This window comes from Meleagris gallopavo, chromosome 1 (genome assembly GCF_000146605.3).
Source record: "Meleagris gallopavo isolate NT-WF06-2002-E0010 breed Aviagen turkey brand Nicholas breeding stock chromosome 1, Turkey_5.1, whole genome shotgun sequence".
Classification (NCBI taxonomy): Eukaryota; Metazoa; Chordata; class Aves; order Galliformes; family Phasianidae; genus Meleagris; species Meleagris gallopavo.
Genome location: NC_015011.2, coordinates 68,780,278 through 68,795,632, shown reverse-complemented (window position 1 = coordinate 68,795,632; position 15,355 = coordinate 68,780,278). Strand labels below are relative to the sequence as shown.

The window sequence follows — 15,355 nt, the reverse complement described above, 5'->3', positions numbered from 1 at the left end:
TATGGTGAAAAACATCTTGGCCATCACCTCTGCCAATTCCCTCAGCAACCTCAAGTGACCTTCTGGCCGCACTCCTTTTAATGCACTTTGGGATCCCATCAGCCTTCTTAGCCACCTAGGCACATTGCTGACTCACTGACAACTTGTAGTCTACCAGGACCCCCTGGTCCTTCTCTGCAGAGCTCCTCTTCAGCAGATCATCCCACAGTCCGTACTGACACATGTGGTTATTCCTTCCCAAGTGCAAAACTCTATACTTGCTTTTGTTAGGAAGTTCCACACGAATTTGCGAAGGAACTTCATCACAGTGAGTGTGAGGGAGCACTGGAACAGATTGCCCAGGGAGGTTGTGGAATCTCCTTCTCTGGAGATACTCAAGACCTGCCTGGGCGCCTGCCTGTGCAGCCTGGTCTAGAGAGCCTACTTTGTGGGGGAGTTGGACTGTATGATCTCTAGGGGTCCCTTCCAACCCATACAATTCTGTGATTCTGTTATTCTTGCCCATTTTGAAGACTAGAGTGACATTAGCTATCTTCCAGTCTTGAGATACCTCTCCTGTTCTCCAAGACCTGTGAAAGATGATAGATAGCAGTTTGGCAGTCACCTCTGCCAGCTCTCTCAGCACGTGTGGATGCATCACATCAAGGCCAAGGGCTTTGTGCACACTGATCCCACAATACCTGTGAGAGACTCACTTATGACAACTGAGGAGGATTGTCGTTATTACATATTTCTTAATAAAGCATATGTGGCAGAAAACATTTTGAAAGAAATTGTGTCAGAGTTATACTCCGTATTGAAAAAAGATGTCTAATTCCAAATGGGGAGCAGACACTCTGATTTCTCTATTAATTTTTTTCTCCTAATTAGTCTCAGTATCTATATGATAATTAAAAAAAAAAAAGAATAGAAGAAGAAGAAAGAAAGAAAAAAAAAGAAAGAGCATGCATTCCCAAAGGCAGCTGATAAAAAATTCCCTCCACCTCCCCCTCCTTATCCATTATCCCTGTCTCTTTCAGGAGGCAGGGTCTCATGGCTACCATGGCGGAAGAAAAGCATCCTCTCCAGCAGCCGCCCCTCACCATAGCAACCGGAACGTCAGCGTCGACCGCCAGCCACCGCAGTCGGCAGAGCGGTGGGGAAGAACCGGGGCACCCAGCGGCCACCCCGTCGGGGCCGCGGGGCCGGGGCGGGAGCCGCGCCGCTGTCCGCGGTGCTGACGGGAGAGGCCGCGACGGGGCGGAGGAGGAGGGAATAGCACGAGTCAGCAGCCAGCCCTGCCACACGTCGTTTTCCGTTACAGAAGAGGGGCAGAATAACCCACCCCTCCTATTGGATTTGCAAGTGGCCGGGCACAGATGTGAACATACTGCTTTTTTTTCAATATGACTTCACTTGGGATTATAAAAGGAAGAAGGACGAGACCAGGACTTCTGGGATTATGCTTTGGTACAGGTACGTGTACCTATAGGTGCTTTGCTGAGCAGTGTTGTGGCTAAAGGAATAGCTATCTTTATAAAGAAAGATGATCTTCTCCAGCGATTTACTTCATGTATGTTTTCATGTGTGCTTTTAAAATCCGTGGATTTTAGCAAGGAGAGCTTTATTCAGGGGCAAACATTCTGCAGGGCTTGAATGTTTAGGTGATTCTGTTGAAAGCGAAAGGGTGAGTAGAACTACTGCAGAATAAACATCTTCATTTTCTATATAAATATATGCATTGCATATCAATATTCAGTATTTTTAAATTATGGCATTTATTTGCTTTCAAACAATCCCCTGACATGGACAGTCTGATGAAAGAAAATAACTGAGAAGAAGCAGACCAGTCTGCCCATCTGTTACTCTCAGTTGCCAGATGCATTCACGCAGCTTCTTCTTTCCCCTTGAAATTGCACTAATATAGCCACTTCTGTGTTTTTCTGCCATTAATTTTTAATTATCCCTTTTGAAAGAATTAAGTCCCTTCTTCTGTTTGGGTGCCTGGATGCATCTTCTTAGGAAAAAACCACAGGTACAGTAATCTTTGCTTATCTGTACCCAGCACAGGCAAGAAGACTACTCTGTTTTCGCTAATTCAGGCAGATACTCTCTAAAAATGCATAGCAATATTTTTCATGTATCCAGATGACTTCTAGCATGACAAGCAATATGTTGGTTCCACAGAGTTAAAGAGAAGTAAAAATGCCTTCTACTTTCAAAAGGTCATTTGTGTGTACGAGGTAGGGTTCCGAGCCAGTTCTTTCTGGCAAGGATTTTCAACAGTGGTTCTTGAAAGGATTGTCAGTAAATCTCTCTTTGAGTGTATAATTACTGGGTTTTGGAATCTTGATTTGTGAGTTTATTTGAAACATACTGAAGTCAGAAAGAGACAGTAAGTGAAGAAATTTCTGTACCTATAATACATTTGGGGAGCTCTGCTCCTTAGCTCAGAGGGAGAGCTTGCAAACCCTCACACCTCCACAGTACTCCTGTGAAGCCTCTGCTTGCAAAGCTGTGCAGTGCAATTTCATCTGGGTTGTGCCACATAATCTCTGTGTGATTTTTTCCTTTGGCAGTCCCACCAGGCATCTTCCCTCAGGTGTCCAGCAATTCAGTGTGACTCCCAATCAGAAAAATGTCGACCAGACAATGCAGAATAAGCCTCAACAGCCTCAAGCAGAGTTTACTTCCCATTCCTACCTCAAACTCAGTCCTTTCAGCACCAAAACTTGAAGCAGTATTTGTGTTTTGGGAATTTATCCATTCCAGCATCTTCCATCTGTCCCTACTTTCCCTTCAATTAGCAGCCAGAACAAGTCTTTCAGCTGGAACCCTGCCCGAGTAGATCTCTCCAGTGCAGGGACAGCTTCTTCCTCAGTGGCTTAGTCCTCCCTGAGCTCAGCTCAGTCGGGACATCCCTTCCAACAACCATTTCTACACCAGGCATTTCCAACCTAACTGCAGGCTTTGCATGGCCTCCAGCTCCCTCCTGCTTCCTCAGCAATGTCAGTCTGAGAAGGCCATGAAAAGCTCTCACTAAACCATATCCTCTGACAGAGGCCATGGGAGCGTTCTCCTACTGCTCGTTCAGGATTCTCTTTCTCTTATTCCTATCATGTAAGTCTTCCTGAAATTATATTCAGATCTCTGGCAGCTCTATCAGTGCCTTCCTGCTCTTCTGCCCTACACCTGGCACAAGTGACCTGTGTCACATGAGCTCTAGATCTGTCTTACTGGAGAAGATAAAGGGCCATAAAACAGACACTCATTCCAGACATGAATGTTTGGACCAGTGCATAAATATTGCAACCATACTCACTGCATGAGTGCTGAGAAAGCAACTTTTACAACTTAATGTCAAGAAATCATTCTTGTGTAAACTTTTTATGTAGAAGAAGAAAATATATATATTCTCCTAAGTAAATTGTCAGTGTGAGCTCAGCTGCTGTCACCCTCACATATGCTGCTGGCATGTTTTCCATGCGGGGGAGAGGATGCTTGCAGGGGAGAGGTGAGAATTTCCAGGAGAAAAATCAGCCAGGCATGAGATTCATCACAGCTCATCTGTCAACACCCACCATGAAAAACTAGTCCTGTAAGCACTGCGTTCCTCACATCAAGTACAAGTGTGTGTTGTGCTTTGAACAGGGCCTGGAGTTGCCAGAAATGAGTGTATGAGTGTGGGAGAGTACACCTATTTTTTTTACCTCTGAATCAGGGAAGGGCAGCCTCATTCCCCACTGAAGAAGGCAGAGCCTGCAGAAGAATATTTCAAGCTCTTGTTGCACAACACCAGTAGGTGGAACCTGTTTCGAAAGCAGGGTTGGAAATTAGGTCAGCCCCCATCTCCTTGCTCCCACTTTTCCTGCCCCCCATAGTCACAATGGGCAAAGATATGGGTTCTGACATCGTTTTTCAATCAGTATTCAGCTAAAGTTTTGGCTACTAGTCAGAGCAGTAAGAGAGTAGAACAGAGCTTAGAGATTTTTAAGATTCAGTGGATTTTCCTTTTGAGTAAGAAGAGTTACACCTAAAACAAAAGACCATAGTCTTTTGTTTGCCTTGGCACTGTCTTTAAGAGTCTCAGCCAATGTGCAGTACCTTGTAACTTGCACAAGTTCTTCAATACTGAATGTTTACCAAACTCATGACCCTCTGGATCAGAACTCAGGCCCCACAGTGCAGCTCTGCAGCCAGAGGAGTTGCTTCAGATGTGAAGTGACATCCAGAAGCAATACGTGGATCCAGTTCCTGGCCTGTGAGTTGCTGCATGGCTCAACAATTACTAAGTCCAGTCAGCCCCTTATTTTCCTCATGCACACAGCAGAAAAATCTTGTTGAGATTCATATGCATGCAGTAGCTGAAAACAACATACGGTATTTATATGTGATGGAAATAACGATTTCCTTTATTTGATTCCATCCATATTTCCTACTCTCTCACCCTGCAGTATAGGCTAGGCAACTGATATAAAATACAACAAGCAGATATAAAATATAACAATGTGTGTCAGCTTTTTGTCAGTTCAGTTCAGAAGCTTTTACTGTACACTGGCTTACCCACACCTCCAGGCACACCACCTTTAGCTAATGATGCTGCTGAACAGGATTCTCCACCAGCAGAGAGCAGAGCCAGGGGTGCAGGCAGCGGTATGTAAAACATGGATATGAATCTCAAAAGATGAATCTCAAAAGTCTTATTCTCCTGATAGAAGAGGGACAGATGTTTTCTATCCCTGTGTACGGGAATGAAGAGAGTAAGAATATACTGAACCTCAAGAGATTTCCAGGCTGTGCTTGGAAGAGGAGGTGGAGAATAGGAAAGCCTTCATAACAAGAGCAGGGTGAGGAGCTGAGAGTTTTTATGAATACTAGCCCAGAGACAAGAACTGGCAGGGAATCTGCATGCTTTCAAAAGCATGTGCAGCCACATTCCTACCCTGGAAGCACAAGTACTGAATGGCCTCAATATGCACACAGGCATCCCTGTGCAGCAAGAGACAGTTACAGGTCAAAAGGGTCTGTGCTATTCTATATAAGGATTATTGCACTGAGACCCAGCACACTTAGCGTAGTTAATTTGAGTTAAGGCAAGAGTGAATGTCACCTCCTAGCATCTTACACCCAGACAAAAGCACTCCATCCTGATTCAATTTACTCCTGCTTCTCACACTAATTATACTTCTTTAGATGAAGCATTCCTCTTGCGGACTGGCAGCTACTCCCAAGAAATTCTTCTGAGAGGGGAGTTTATGGAGAAAAGACCAACATAATGTCCTTCAAATAACTCTCTGGGCCACAGCATGACCAGCATTTTGCAGTGATGATGCAGAGGACTTAAACATGTTAGATAAAAAAGCCATTTTGCTATTTATTTAGCTATCTTTTGATCCTAAAAAAAAACAGTGGCTGGGAAAAAAATATTTATTCTTTTGATTAGGCACGAAAAAAGACCATTTTTTACATTCCTTTTTGAGTCTTTTTAGGTTTTACTGCTCCAAATTGCAATGGAAACGACATTTCTAGACAGGACAGTAAACATGTAAACACTATGTAGTGTACTATGTCATAGCACATGTAGTAACTATGCCATATAGGCTTTATATAACAGCAGAGAAGTTGTGGCAGCGATTTTATGTCATTCTTGTGGCTCAGGTACTTCTTCTCTGAATAACGCACCTCTTTTGGAGAGTTAGCATTTCCTTTACTATCAACTCAAAGGCATATCCCTGGAAATGGTGCATTTCACATTACAAAGTCAGTCCATTAGGTAGGACATGCAGCACCAGGAAATCCCTCTTTGATGATTATGAAAATTTCCTTATACCCTACTGATTTCCGCGTAAATGTACAAAGCTTCAGATTATAACAAAAGCATAGGAAGTCCTCATATCGATATTAAGAGGATTCTTACTCTAAAATATTTAGAACAAAAGGGTGAGAATTTTGGTATAGCTGCATCAGTGCAGATTCTCAATTAGTAAAAGTGTAATTTAACTCAGATCAATATTGTTTTCATTTAAATGGAAAAACAAGCAGAAGTATTTTTAAAATAAAGAAAAATGTCATTAGGCCTACGTATTTATGTAATTTTTACTTTTTTGTATGTCCAATACCTGCTTATTGACAAAGAAGGCAGGGGGAAAATAAAGAGCTCAGTGCCATTGTTCCAGATTTGATACATGCAAGTTTGACAGTTCATTGACACTTAATTGCATTTCATTTAGCAAAGCAGCAAAAAGGGGCATGAGAATTGCACCTGGATATTTTTGAGTGCCAAATACCTTTGCATGTCAAGAAGGGAAATTAAGGAAGAAAATAATGTTCTTTTCAATCTAGCTAATAGGCTCCACATGTATTATGCTATTACAGATCATTCTAGCATGCAGTTTAGCAGATTGTGCTGACAGTGCATCCTGCCACTCTGCCAAAGAAAGCACCCTATTACCCTGCAGACAGTTGGCAAAGGCAGGATATTTCCAGGAGAGCACTGGATGGAGAGGGGGAAAGGGGTTACCTCAGGAACCAGGACTCTTCTACCAGGAAAATCAACTAAGAAAACAATTAGATAAGGCAGGTAAGGATGAGGAAGGATGAGGGAGAAGCAAAGGCCAGTCCGGGCAGCATGAGAAAGCACAAGGGGCAGGGTATCTCCCGAAGGCTGAGGTCCCTTCCAGATGGCTGACACCCACTTCTTGGTCCTTGGATGTCCTCTCCTCCCAACTGTTATTTGAAAAGAGGGACTCACATAGCATTCCTGAAACAACACTGGCAGTTATCAGCCTTAGACTGCTTCAGCTAAACTTAATATGAGATGTTTGCAGCTTAGATGTTTACTTGAACACAAAAGCTGCTCAATAAGGCTAGCTTCTCTGGGAGTAGTGTTGGTGACTCACGCACTGACCCACTTTCTGGTTCCCAGCCAGCGGCCAAGCACATTGCGAGGCTGGTGCTATGGGGCCAAGACTCGGAGAAGAGATGCAGCAGGTTCCTTTCACAGCCTGGTTGCTCTGTGCAGAGTGGTTGCATCTATGCAGATGTGCCTCGCTGCTCCCAAACACACTTTGTGTTTCCAAGGATGCTAAATTTGTGCCTACGGCATGGAGGTCACTGTACATCTAATCTGTTTGAATGAAGCACACAATGTTTCATTAAGATCAGCTAGTGAACACTAAGTCTAAATAGCTCAAGGAAAACATCTTCTCTAATCACATCAGTTTGTACATCTTTTCCTCTTCCACATCTGGCTATTTTTTTATTGTGTTCTTGAAGACTCATCTGGTAGCTTTGTGCTTAGAGAAAGTAGTTGGAGTAAAGCCAGATATAGGCAGAGAAAAAAAAGTCAGAAAAACACTAAATAAAACATCAGAAAGCGATGTTGATCTGGATCACTTGAAATCTCAAGGAAGATGGTGAGAGGAGATATAACTCCTGGCAAGATCACCTGATGCACTCTTCTTTGTCCACTCTTCTTCTCCTCTCTGACTGCAAAGCCCCCTGGGGAATGTAGTTCTTCTTCTCTTCTGGAGTGGTACCCGGCACTTGGGCATTAACAGTTAAATTCCCAGTGCACTACATGATGTTATGACATGGAATACCAAAAACCAAAAATCATAAAACCATGACAGTTAGTATAAAGACTCCAGAGCTAAAGACTCACACATTGTAACCACAGGAACAGATTTTCCATTTCTAATGAGAAGAGGGTTTTGCAATTCACTAGGATTGAAAGGACATTTCTTAAAGCATCAGCCTCAGGCAAGATGTCCGTATATGCACAGTCAGTAGTACAAAATCTTCTTCCATTTAATCCTTGTGAGGTCTAAGACAATCTATAGGAAACATAGTGATAACTGCTATACTAGAAAATCTTGTAATATATTTCTGGCTATTTCTCTGAAATCAATGTATTCAATTTAAAATTATTATTCATTGATTAAAGTAAGTTTTCACAAATACTTATTACGTCTTTTGTCTTTGTTTATACAGAGCCCAAGCAGGAGACATGACTGTCATGTTTGACCATAGTACGGATAACAACGTTTCTTTTGTTCTCCCTACATTATTGCTTCTGCTGCAGAACAAAAGCTACCCCAAGACCTCCCTCCCTGCAGCTCACCATGAGATGACAGAGTCACCCCAGGAGCCCAGGCCAAACAGGAACCGCACTGTCTTGCAGTATGAGTTGAAGCCAGGGGAAATTGTATCAGCCAGCATGGTTTTTGGAGTACTGTGGATAATTTCCATCTTTGGAAACTCCCTTGTTTGCTTAGTGATCCACAGGAGCAGGAGGACGCAATCAACCACCAACTATTTTGTTGTCTCCATGGCTTGTGCAGATCTTCTCATCAGTGTTGGAAGTGCACCATTCGTGCTGCTTCAGTTTACATCAGGCAGATGGACACTTGGGAATGTGATGTGCAAACTGGTAAGGTATATTCAGTATTTCACTCCTGGAGTCCAGATATATGTGCTCCTCTCCATATGTGTGGATCGATTCTACACTATTGTCTACCCACTGAGCTTCAAGGTGTCAAGAGAGAAAGCCAAGAAAATGATTGTAGCAGCTTGGATCTTTGATCTTGCATTTACATCACCAGTTTTCTTTTTCTATGGCTCCAATGAGGATGACCACTGCAACTTTTTTCTCCCAGGTTCTTGGGAAGGAGCCATCTACAGTATTATCCATCTCTTGGTGGTGTTTTTGACCCCATCCATCCTCATTATCCTATTCTACCAAAAGGTCATTAAGTACATTTGGAGAATAGGCACTGATGGCAGGACTGTTAGAAGAACAATGAATATTGTCCCAAGAACGAAAGTGAAAACTATCAAGATGTTCTTAATGTTAAATTTAGTGTTTCTCCTGTCCTGGCTCCCATTTTATGTGATACAACTGTGGCACCCAGAGGAAACAGACTACAGAAAAAGTTCCTTGGTTTTCATGGCTATCACATGGATTTCTTTCAGTTCTTCAGCTTCAAAGCCAACCCTGTATTCAGTGTATAATGCAAACTTCAGAAGAGGGATGAAAGAAACTTTTTGCATGTCCTCCATGAAATGCTACAGAAGCAATGCATACACCATCACCACCAGCTCAAGGATAGCAAAAAAAAATTATGTCGGGATCTCAGAAATCCCAGCACCAGCCAAAACTGTAACCAAAGACTCAATCTATCATTCATTTAACAGAGAAGCAAAAGAAAAAAGCTTGCCTGGCCTATTCATTCAAATCCTCCAAATACATTTGTCTAATTGGCTTAATATCTTTGAATGGTGATTATGTACCATCAGAACAAAAAACTTGATCTCCTTTTTGAACCAATGTAAACACACTTGTTTTTACAACTTTTAGAGAGAGAAAAAAAAAAAGATATTTTATTAAATGCATTGATTTTGATGTATCTAGTCTACATAATTTCAGCTACATTTTTCTTCTGTAAGTACTCTCCCTGAATCACAAGCATATTTGCTTTTTTCAAAAAAAAAGCAAAGCTCTTGCATTTTCTGTTTGAGTGAGAAAACTGAGAAAAAATACCACTGCATTTTTAATCAGTGTACTTTGGCCACCATGTTTAAATATAAAAATACACTCAAAGACATCTCTACAGCCTTTTGTTATGCCCTTAAGAATATTGTTGCACTAGGGTTTTCCTTCTTGTTCAGACCTCATGGCTAAGATTTTTGTATGTGGTAATGCTGGCAAAACGCTGAGCTGATTGAATTCAGCTATAAAATTTCCACTGCCTCTGTAGAGTCAGCATCGAGTGCTTTTGCATACTCAGCATTGCACTTCCAGAGAGATCTAGTGGTTGAAGCACCTCGAGAAAAGTCCTACCCCATATATTACCCTCCCCAATTCCTCTCTAGCCGTATCTACACCAACGCTGATGTGCCTGATGAACAGCCACAGCAGAAGAGGAGCAGCATCACCTGATCTGACCTCACCACCAAAAGTCCCCAAGCAATGACAAAATGCAGTGGGAAGCTCCAAAGTTCTTCCCCAGCACTCAGCAACTGCTTTGGAACCAAAATGCAAAGAACAAAATTCCTAAGCCAGTCTAGGAGGTGCTTGGCTGATTGTGCAGCTTGCCCATCTTGAGCTAAAAAAAAGTGGACACATGTACACTGTGGACACGTATACCATGAGTTCATTTATCATAGATATTTACTTTTGAGGCTTGCTTAATCTGAGACACAGATCCACTCTTCTCATTAGGACTAGGTAACACCACTTTCAGTTATCTGCTAAGATCTACAAGACTGGATTATTAAATCCACAGGAGAATGAGGAGGGGTGTTTTTTTGAAAACCAGTCTGAAATGGGTACCCTTTACATCATTCAGTTATCAAACCCATTAAGAAGAACTGGAAAGAGCCTGTATGTTTGATATTGATTTATTTTCCTAATTTCTATTCTACTGCCCAAAAACTACAGCAACACACTCAGAAAACATCACAGATAACAAAATAAGGTCAGCACAAACAGCATTTGGTGAATTCCCCTCACTTTGATGGATCAGTATATCCACTTTCCCTCACCCTGGAAAGTTCCTTTGTTGTCTTATAACATGAACAAGAGATTCTTGCCAGCTTCAGACCAGCAGTCCTGTTATTTCTTTTCCACACCGAAGATTTTCATCCTACTGTGATTTCCGACACAGAAACTGCTTCAGAATAGGCTCTGCTTGGATCATCATAATGTACCGGCTAGGGTACAGCCCAGTATCTTGAAGATCAGATTACCAACATGCATTTCAAAATCAGGTCATCCCAAAAGCAGTGTGGACTCTTTGACCTTAGGCATTCAACTAGGCAGAAGCCAGCTATGGGGCAGAAATAACATGCAAGCATCAGATATCCACCTTCACATACCCTATTTCAAAATCTCCATCTTTGAAAGATGCAACCTCAGTCTCAAACTGTTCAGAGAATAATTATCTTTTTCTCCTGATTTCAGAGCAAATGTAGCACAACCAGCCTGAGGCCTGAAAGTCCTGTAGTAACAAAAGATAATAGAACAAGAGCAGCAAGCACTAAGGGTGTATTAACCACAGTCATGCATCTTCCCTTCTGATCAGCAGAGAGCAGAAGCACATGCATCGTTGAACCCTGGGTGACAGAAGTGGCCTGGATGGCCTCTAGTGCTGGAATATTGTGTAGGGAAACTCCTTTGTTGAGTAATATTCCTGCATGTATTTTAGAAATTTTCCTTCCCCCTACTCTACCACACTAAGTGTGGCTATGAGAACCCTTACTGTCTGTGGGAACATTTCCTGTATATATTTCACAAGTTCAGAAATCCCCATTAATGAAGATCAGATATTTCTCATCAAAGTCATTAGCAAAAATCCCCATGTACTAGGAGAGGAGAGGGCCTTAAAAATGAGACCATTCTATTCTGCATGGTTCATGTTCCAGGCAAATTGTTTCTCCCTGAAACATCAGCATGTGCTGATAAGCAGCAGAGCTCAGATTATTGCCACCTTGTGCAGGGGCTGCTGCCCTCAGACTTTCTGCAGTAAAGAAAGGGAGGAAGAGATGAAGCTCACGTCTGAAATGCCAAAACCTCCCTTGAGACAAAAAGTCTGCCAGACATCATCTTGAATATGAAACCAGAGGAATGCTTAGATATGAAGCCAGAAACTTTCACATAACTGCTCCTCTTCTGAACTTGAACGTATTTCCCCACCTTCCAGAAGCTGTAAAGAAGCTAGAAGAGCAGTGATGCGCCTGAACATCAGGTATCCATGTTCACGTGGAACCGCTTCCTGTCCCTGTCCCACCAGTCCTGCACATTCTTGCCAGCCCTTGTCCTCTTGGTGTGCTGGGAGCACCGTGCCCCAGACAAGGCTGCCTCCGCACTCCTGGCAGCTCCCATCCTCCTTAGGCAGGGGACACCAGGCCACTGGTAGCTTTGTGCCACTGCCATAGGAGCTAAACATGGCATTGTGCTGTAGCAGGGTTGAAGGTGGAAAATATTTGGCAGCTTGAGATGCTGACCAGCACAAGGAGAAACCTTTTCCACATCTTATTTTTATCTTTTATTTCTGTTTTTTAAAACATTGTTTTAGAGGAGGTGATGGATTGGTTTGATAACACCAGACATCATGTATCACTTAGTCTGCCAATGTCCCAGGAGTGCCAGAGACTCAGGAGGGAGATCATGCATTAACTGAGCAAGAAATGGAAAATGCATTGAGATTTGCTTGATCAATATGTATCTGTCTATCTAGATGTCTAGATATCTATATCTACAAATCTTTCCACACTCCTTCAAAATTCCTTACTACCAACAGCTGCTTTTGCAATAGCATAACAATAAAATTACTAAAGAATGAGAGAAATTTAGGACTAAACCAAGCAATCCTATTCAGATAAAGGGACCTTTAAGGAATGTTCTTCAATGGGGAAATGGCCAGGTACTGCCTCTGGATCTTCACGCTGCTCTGGAGGCAGATGCTCCCATGTTCCAGGTGAGATTGGCAGGTCTGGTCAGTGTGCAGACACTTTACCTGTGGGTACCTGTGTGTGCCTTAGTGATTGAGTGTAGTGAGGGGTGAGGAGCCAGAATACACAGGCTGAAGCCAGCAGAATTCATTGTACCAAACTTGACACCTAGTCCTCAAAGGAGCAGCTATGGGAGAAAGAAAGGACTTCTGGATCTCTAGCCCATCCAACATTTATTCTTAAGAGTTTTCTGAGCAAGAATATGACCAGTGCCAACAACTAAACATTTCTTTCCATTAAGTGGACACGCATCAAGTGGAAATTCTGTCATCACCATTTACTTTTTATATTAACTATGTCGTCCTTATAAATCATCAAATCGTGGCCCTCCATTTTATTTCAGGAAAAAGTTTATTTTCTGTTGAATGCATTTTAAAAATGTCCAGCTTGGGAGGCAGTGAGAAACAGAGGCACATACCATTTAGAACTTTTTCAACCAGCATCCCAGAGGTGATAGCAAAGTGGCAGCAGTTACCCATAATTACACCTGAAAGTATTCATATGTCTGGTTAAGAATCTTCTGAATTTGTCATTCTCCTCACCTCAACCAGCTTCACATCACAGTTAACTGACAATGATTTAGGAACTGTTTTTCTGAAGTGTCAAATGCATGCCATCAATTTCAGCTGAAATTCTGAGTGCTCAGCCTTTTTGAATATCAGATCCTTCCAGTTCAAACCAAGTAGATTTGAAGTATATTAAATCCAGATCTGCACAGTTAGAGGAAGGGTTATTAGTTCCTTAAGTGATTTTGTAAGTTAATATACCTTTACTAGTTGGCTCTTTACAACCTCACAAGTATTATGGAATAGGCCATTATAAATTACAGGAGATTTATTTGAACTGACATCTAGTAAAACGTAACAAACCTACTGAAAGATTGTTATATAAATGTCACCTTCTGGCAAGCAGTTTGAACTAAAACATGGTTTTATTCTACACTACTGCTAATGCACATACAAGTGTTCTTTCAGTCTCATCACAAAGCTGGCCTCTGGATAAAATTCAAAAGTGGTACATTCAGCACTAAGTCCTTTGTGTTCAGAATCTCAGGCATTTTAGACCAGCTCTTGATTTGGTCCTAAGTTTGCAAGGAAAGGGGGAAAAAAAGAGAGAAAATAAAGACTACATCACTAAATAATTTCATTTACCCTCACCTCATGCCCAGCCAGACACTAGCCTTTCACTGCATGTATGAGTAAGACAGGAGATATTCTCATTTCCTTTATTAGGGAAAGTGAGGGGAGATAGTCAGGAAATTTATCTTTCTTAAGGTCTTGTAGAATTCAACACATTAAGCAGCAGAGGTTGCAAATGGATGGGTCTAAGTATCTACCTTATTTCCACTGACACTACAGCACTGCTTACAGATTTCAGTTAAATTCTGTAGATGAATCATCTCCGCTGCAATATGTACTCTGCAAAGTCCCTCCCCATATTGGTCCAAATACAGGAACTGCAGCAATTAAATGATATTCAGAGTTATCAAGACTTCAGATTGTTTACAAGTTACCTGTCTATGCAGCAGGAATAGCATCAAGTTTGCTAACTTGCAACGCCGCTGGGAGTGGATTTGCTGTGTGGGTTTCTGCAGAGTCCAAAACAGCTCTTAACACATTGTTGGACTGCTCTTTCCTATTAGCCCAGGGCATCCATCTTCGAATTAAGTATTGGGTTTTTACATTTTTTCTTGAAGAAGAGAGATATTGTGGACAAGACCTTTGGTCCTCTTACTAGGAGTTGCACCAGTTGTATCAGATTGTGGCAGTAAGCACTGAGTTTCTGAAGTTGTGGACGTCTGTAGGACAACAACAGAAGCAGCTACCACTTCACTACAGGCCAGAAAACAGATGTATAGAGAGCTATGTCAGGATACTTCAAGAAAGTTGATGTGGTAAAGAGTGGCTCTCCATAAGTTGCTCTTGAACCCACAACAGTGCTTCCGTAAGTCCCATCAGAGATAGACATTTGCCATTCAAGTATATAACTTTAAAAGATACAACTTTCAGAAACCGATTTTTTTTTCAGATTGAGTATTTTACAGGGTATCTCAGAAGTGCCAGTTGACAAAGCCATCTATATTTCGTATGTTGAGAAGTTCATCACATGCCGTCAATGTACAAAACTCCCTGAAGGAAAAAGTGTTTCATCAACCAGCATAACCCAGCTGTAAATTTTGAACCCCTAATGTGAGCAAACTGTTGATTTTAGAATTATAGAGCAATCTCAGGACTCTTCAGCTCCTCTGGTTACATAGAATTCATCTCTCTCAGATGACTCTGGTCAAATTTCATCCAAAATGCAGAAATGGAACCAAGAATCAATCAGAATTTGGCACACATTGCTCACTTTTGAGACTTTGTTTGGGCCCTGAGCCTGGTTTGCTAGGAAAACAGGATTTATGCAATACTGTGCAGTCAGATTTCATCGGCAACTTTTAAGTCCATTACCAATTCTAACCCTCTTTGAAAAGGCAATCATAAAGCTAATACAGTTTTGAGAATTAACAACTGGTAACTTGGTGCCTATCCACCTGCAGGGGAAGGCAAAAGAGAAATCCAATACTGCTTGTAGGCTGTGAATACAACAGCAGCCAGTCGGATGGCGTCCTTGATGACCAGTCAGTTTGCCTGCTATCCATCAGCAAGAGTGAAAGAAGAGCAAGACAAAGATCACAAACCTAAAGGGAATCATACTCACAGAACAACTTACTTTAGAGTCCAATAGTCAAAATCCTTTTTTTTCCTCTCTGTTTTTTCTTTTATACCATCCAAACATTTCTTTAATATCAATGTACAGAATCAGCACAAGCATAAAAATATACTGGCATTATCAAAGCTAAGATAGGATAAATGGGAAAAAA

The 15,355-nt window shown here is 41.8% G+C and overlaps 1 protein-coding gene across 1 annotated transcript; it reads left to right on the top strand.

The window, feature by feature from the left end:
• The first annotated feature begins 1,029 nt into the window (after window positions 1-1,029).
• Window positions 1,030-15,355, top strand: GPR19 (G protein-coupled receptor 19). Its single transcript, XM_010716168.2, is given in 3 exon segments — window positions 1,030-1,455; window positions 7,972-9,182; window positions 9,185-15,355. Coding segments are annotated over 3 exon segments (1,278 nt in total). The 5' UTR covers window positions 1,030-1,441; the 3' UTR covers window positions 9,238-15,355.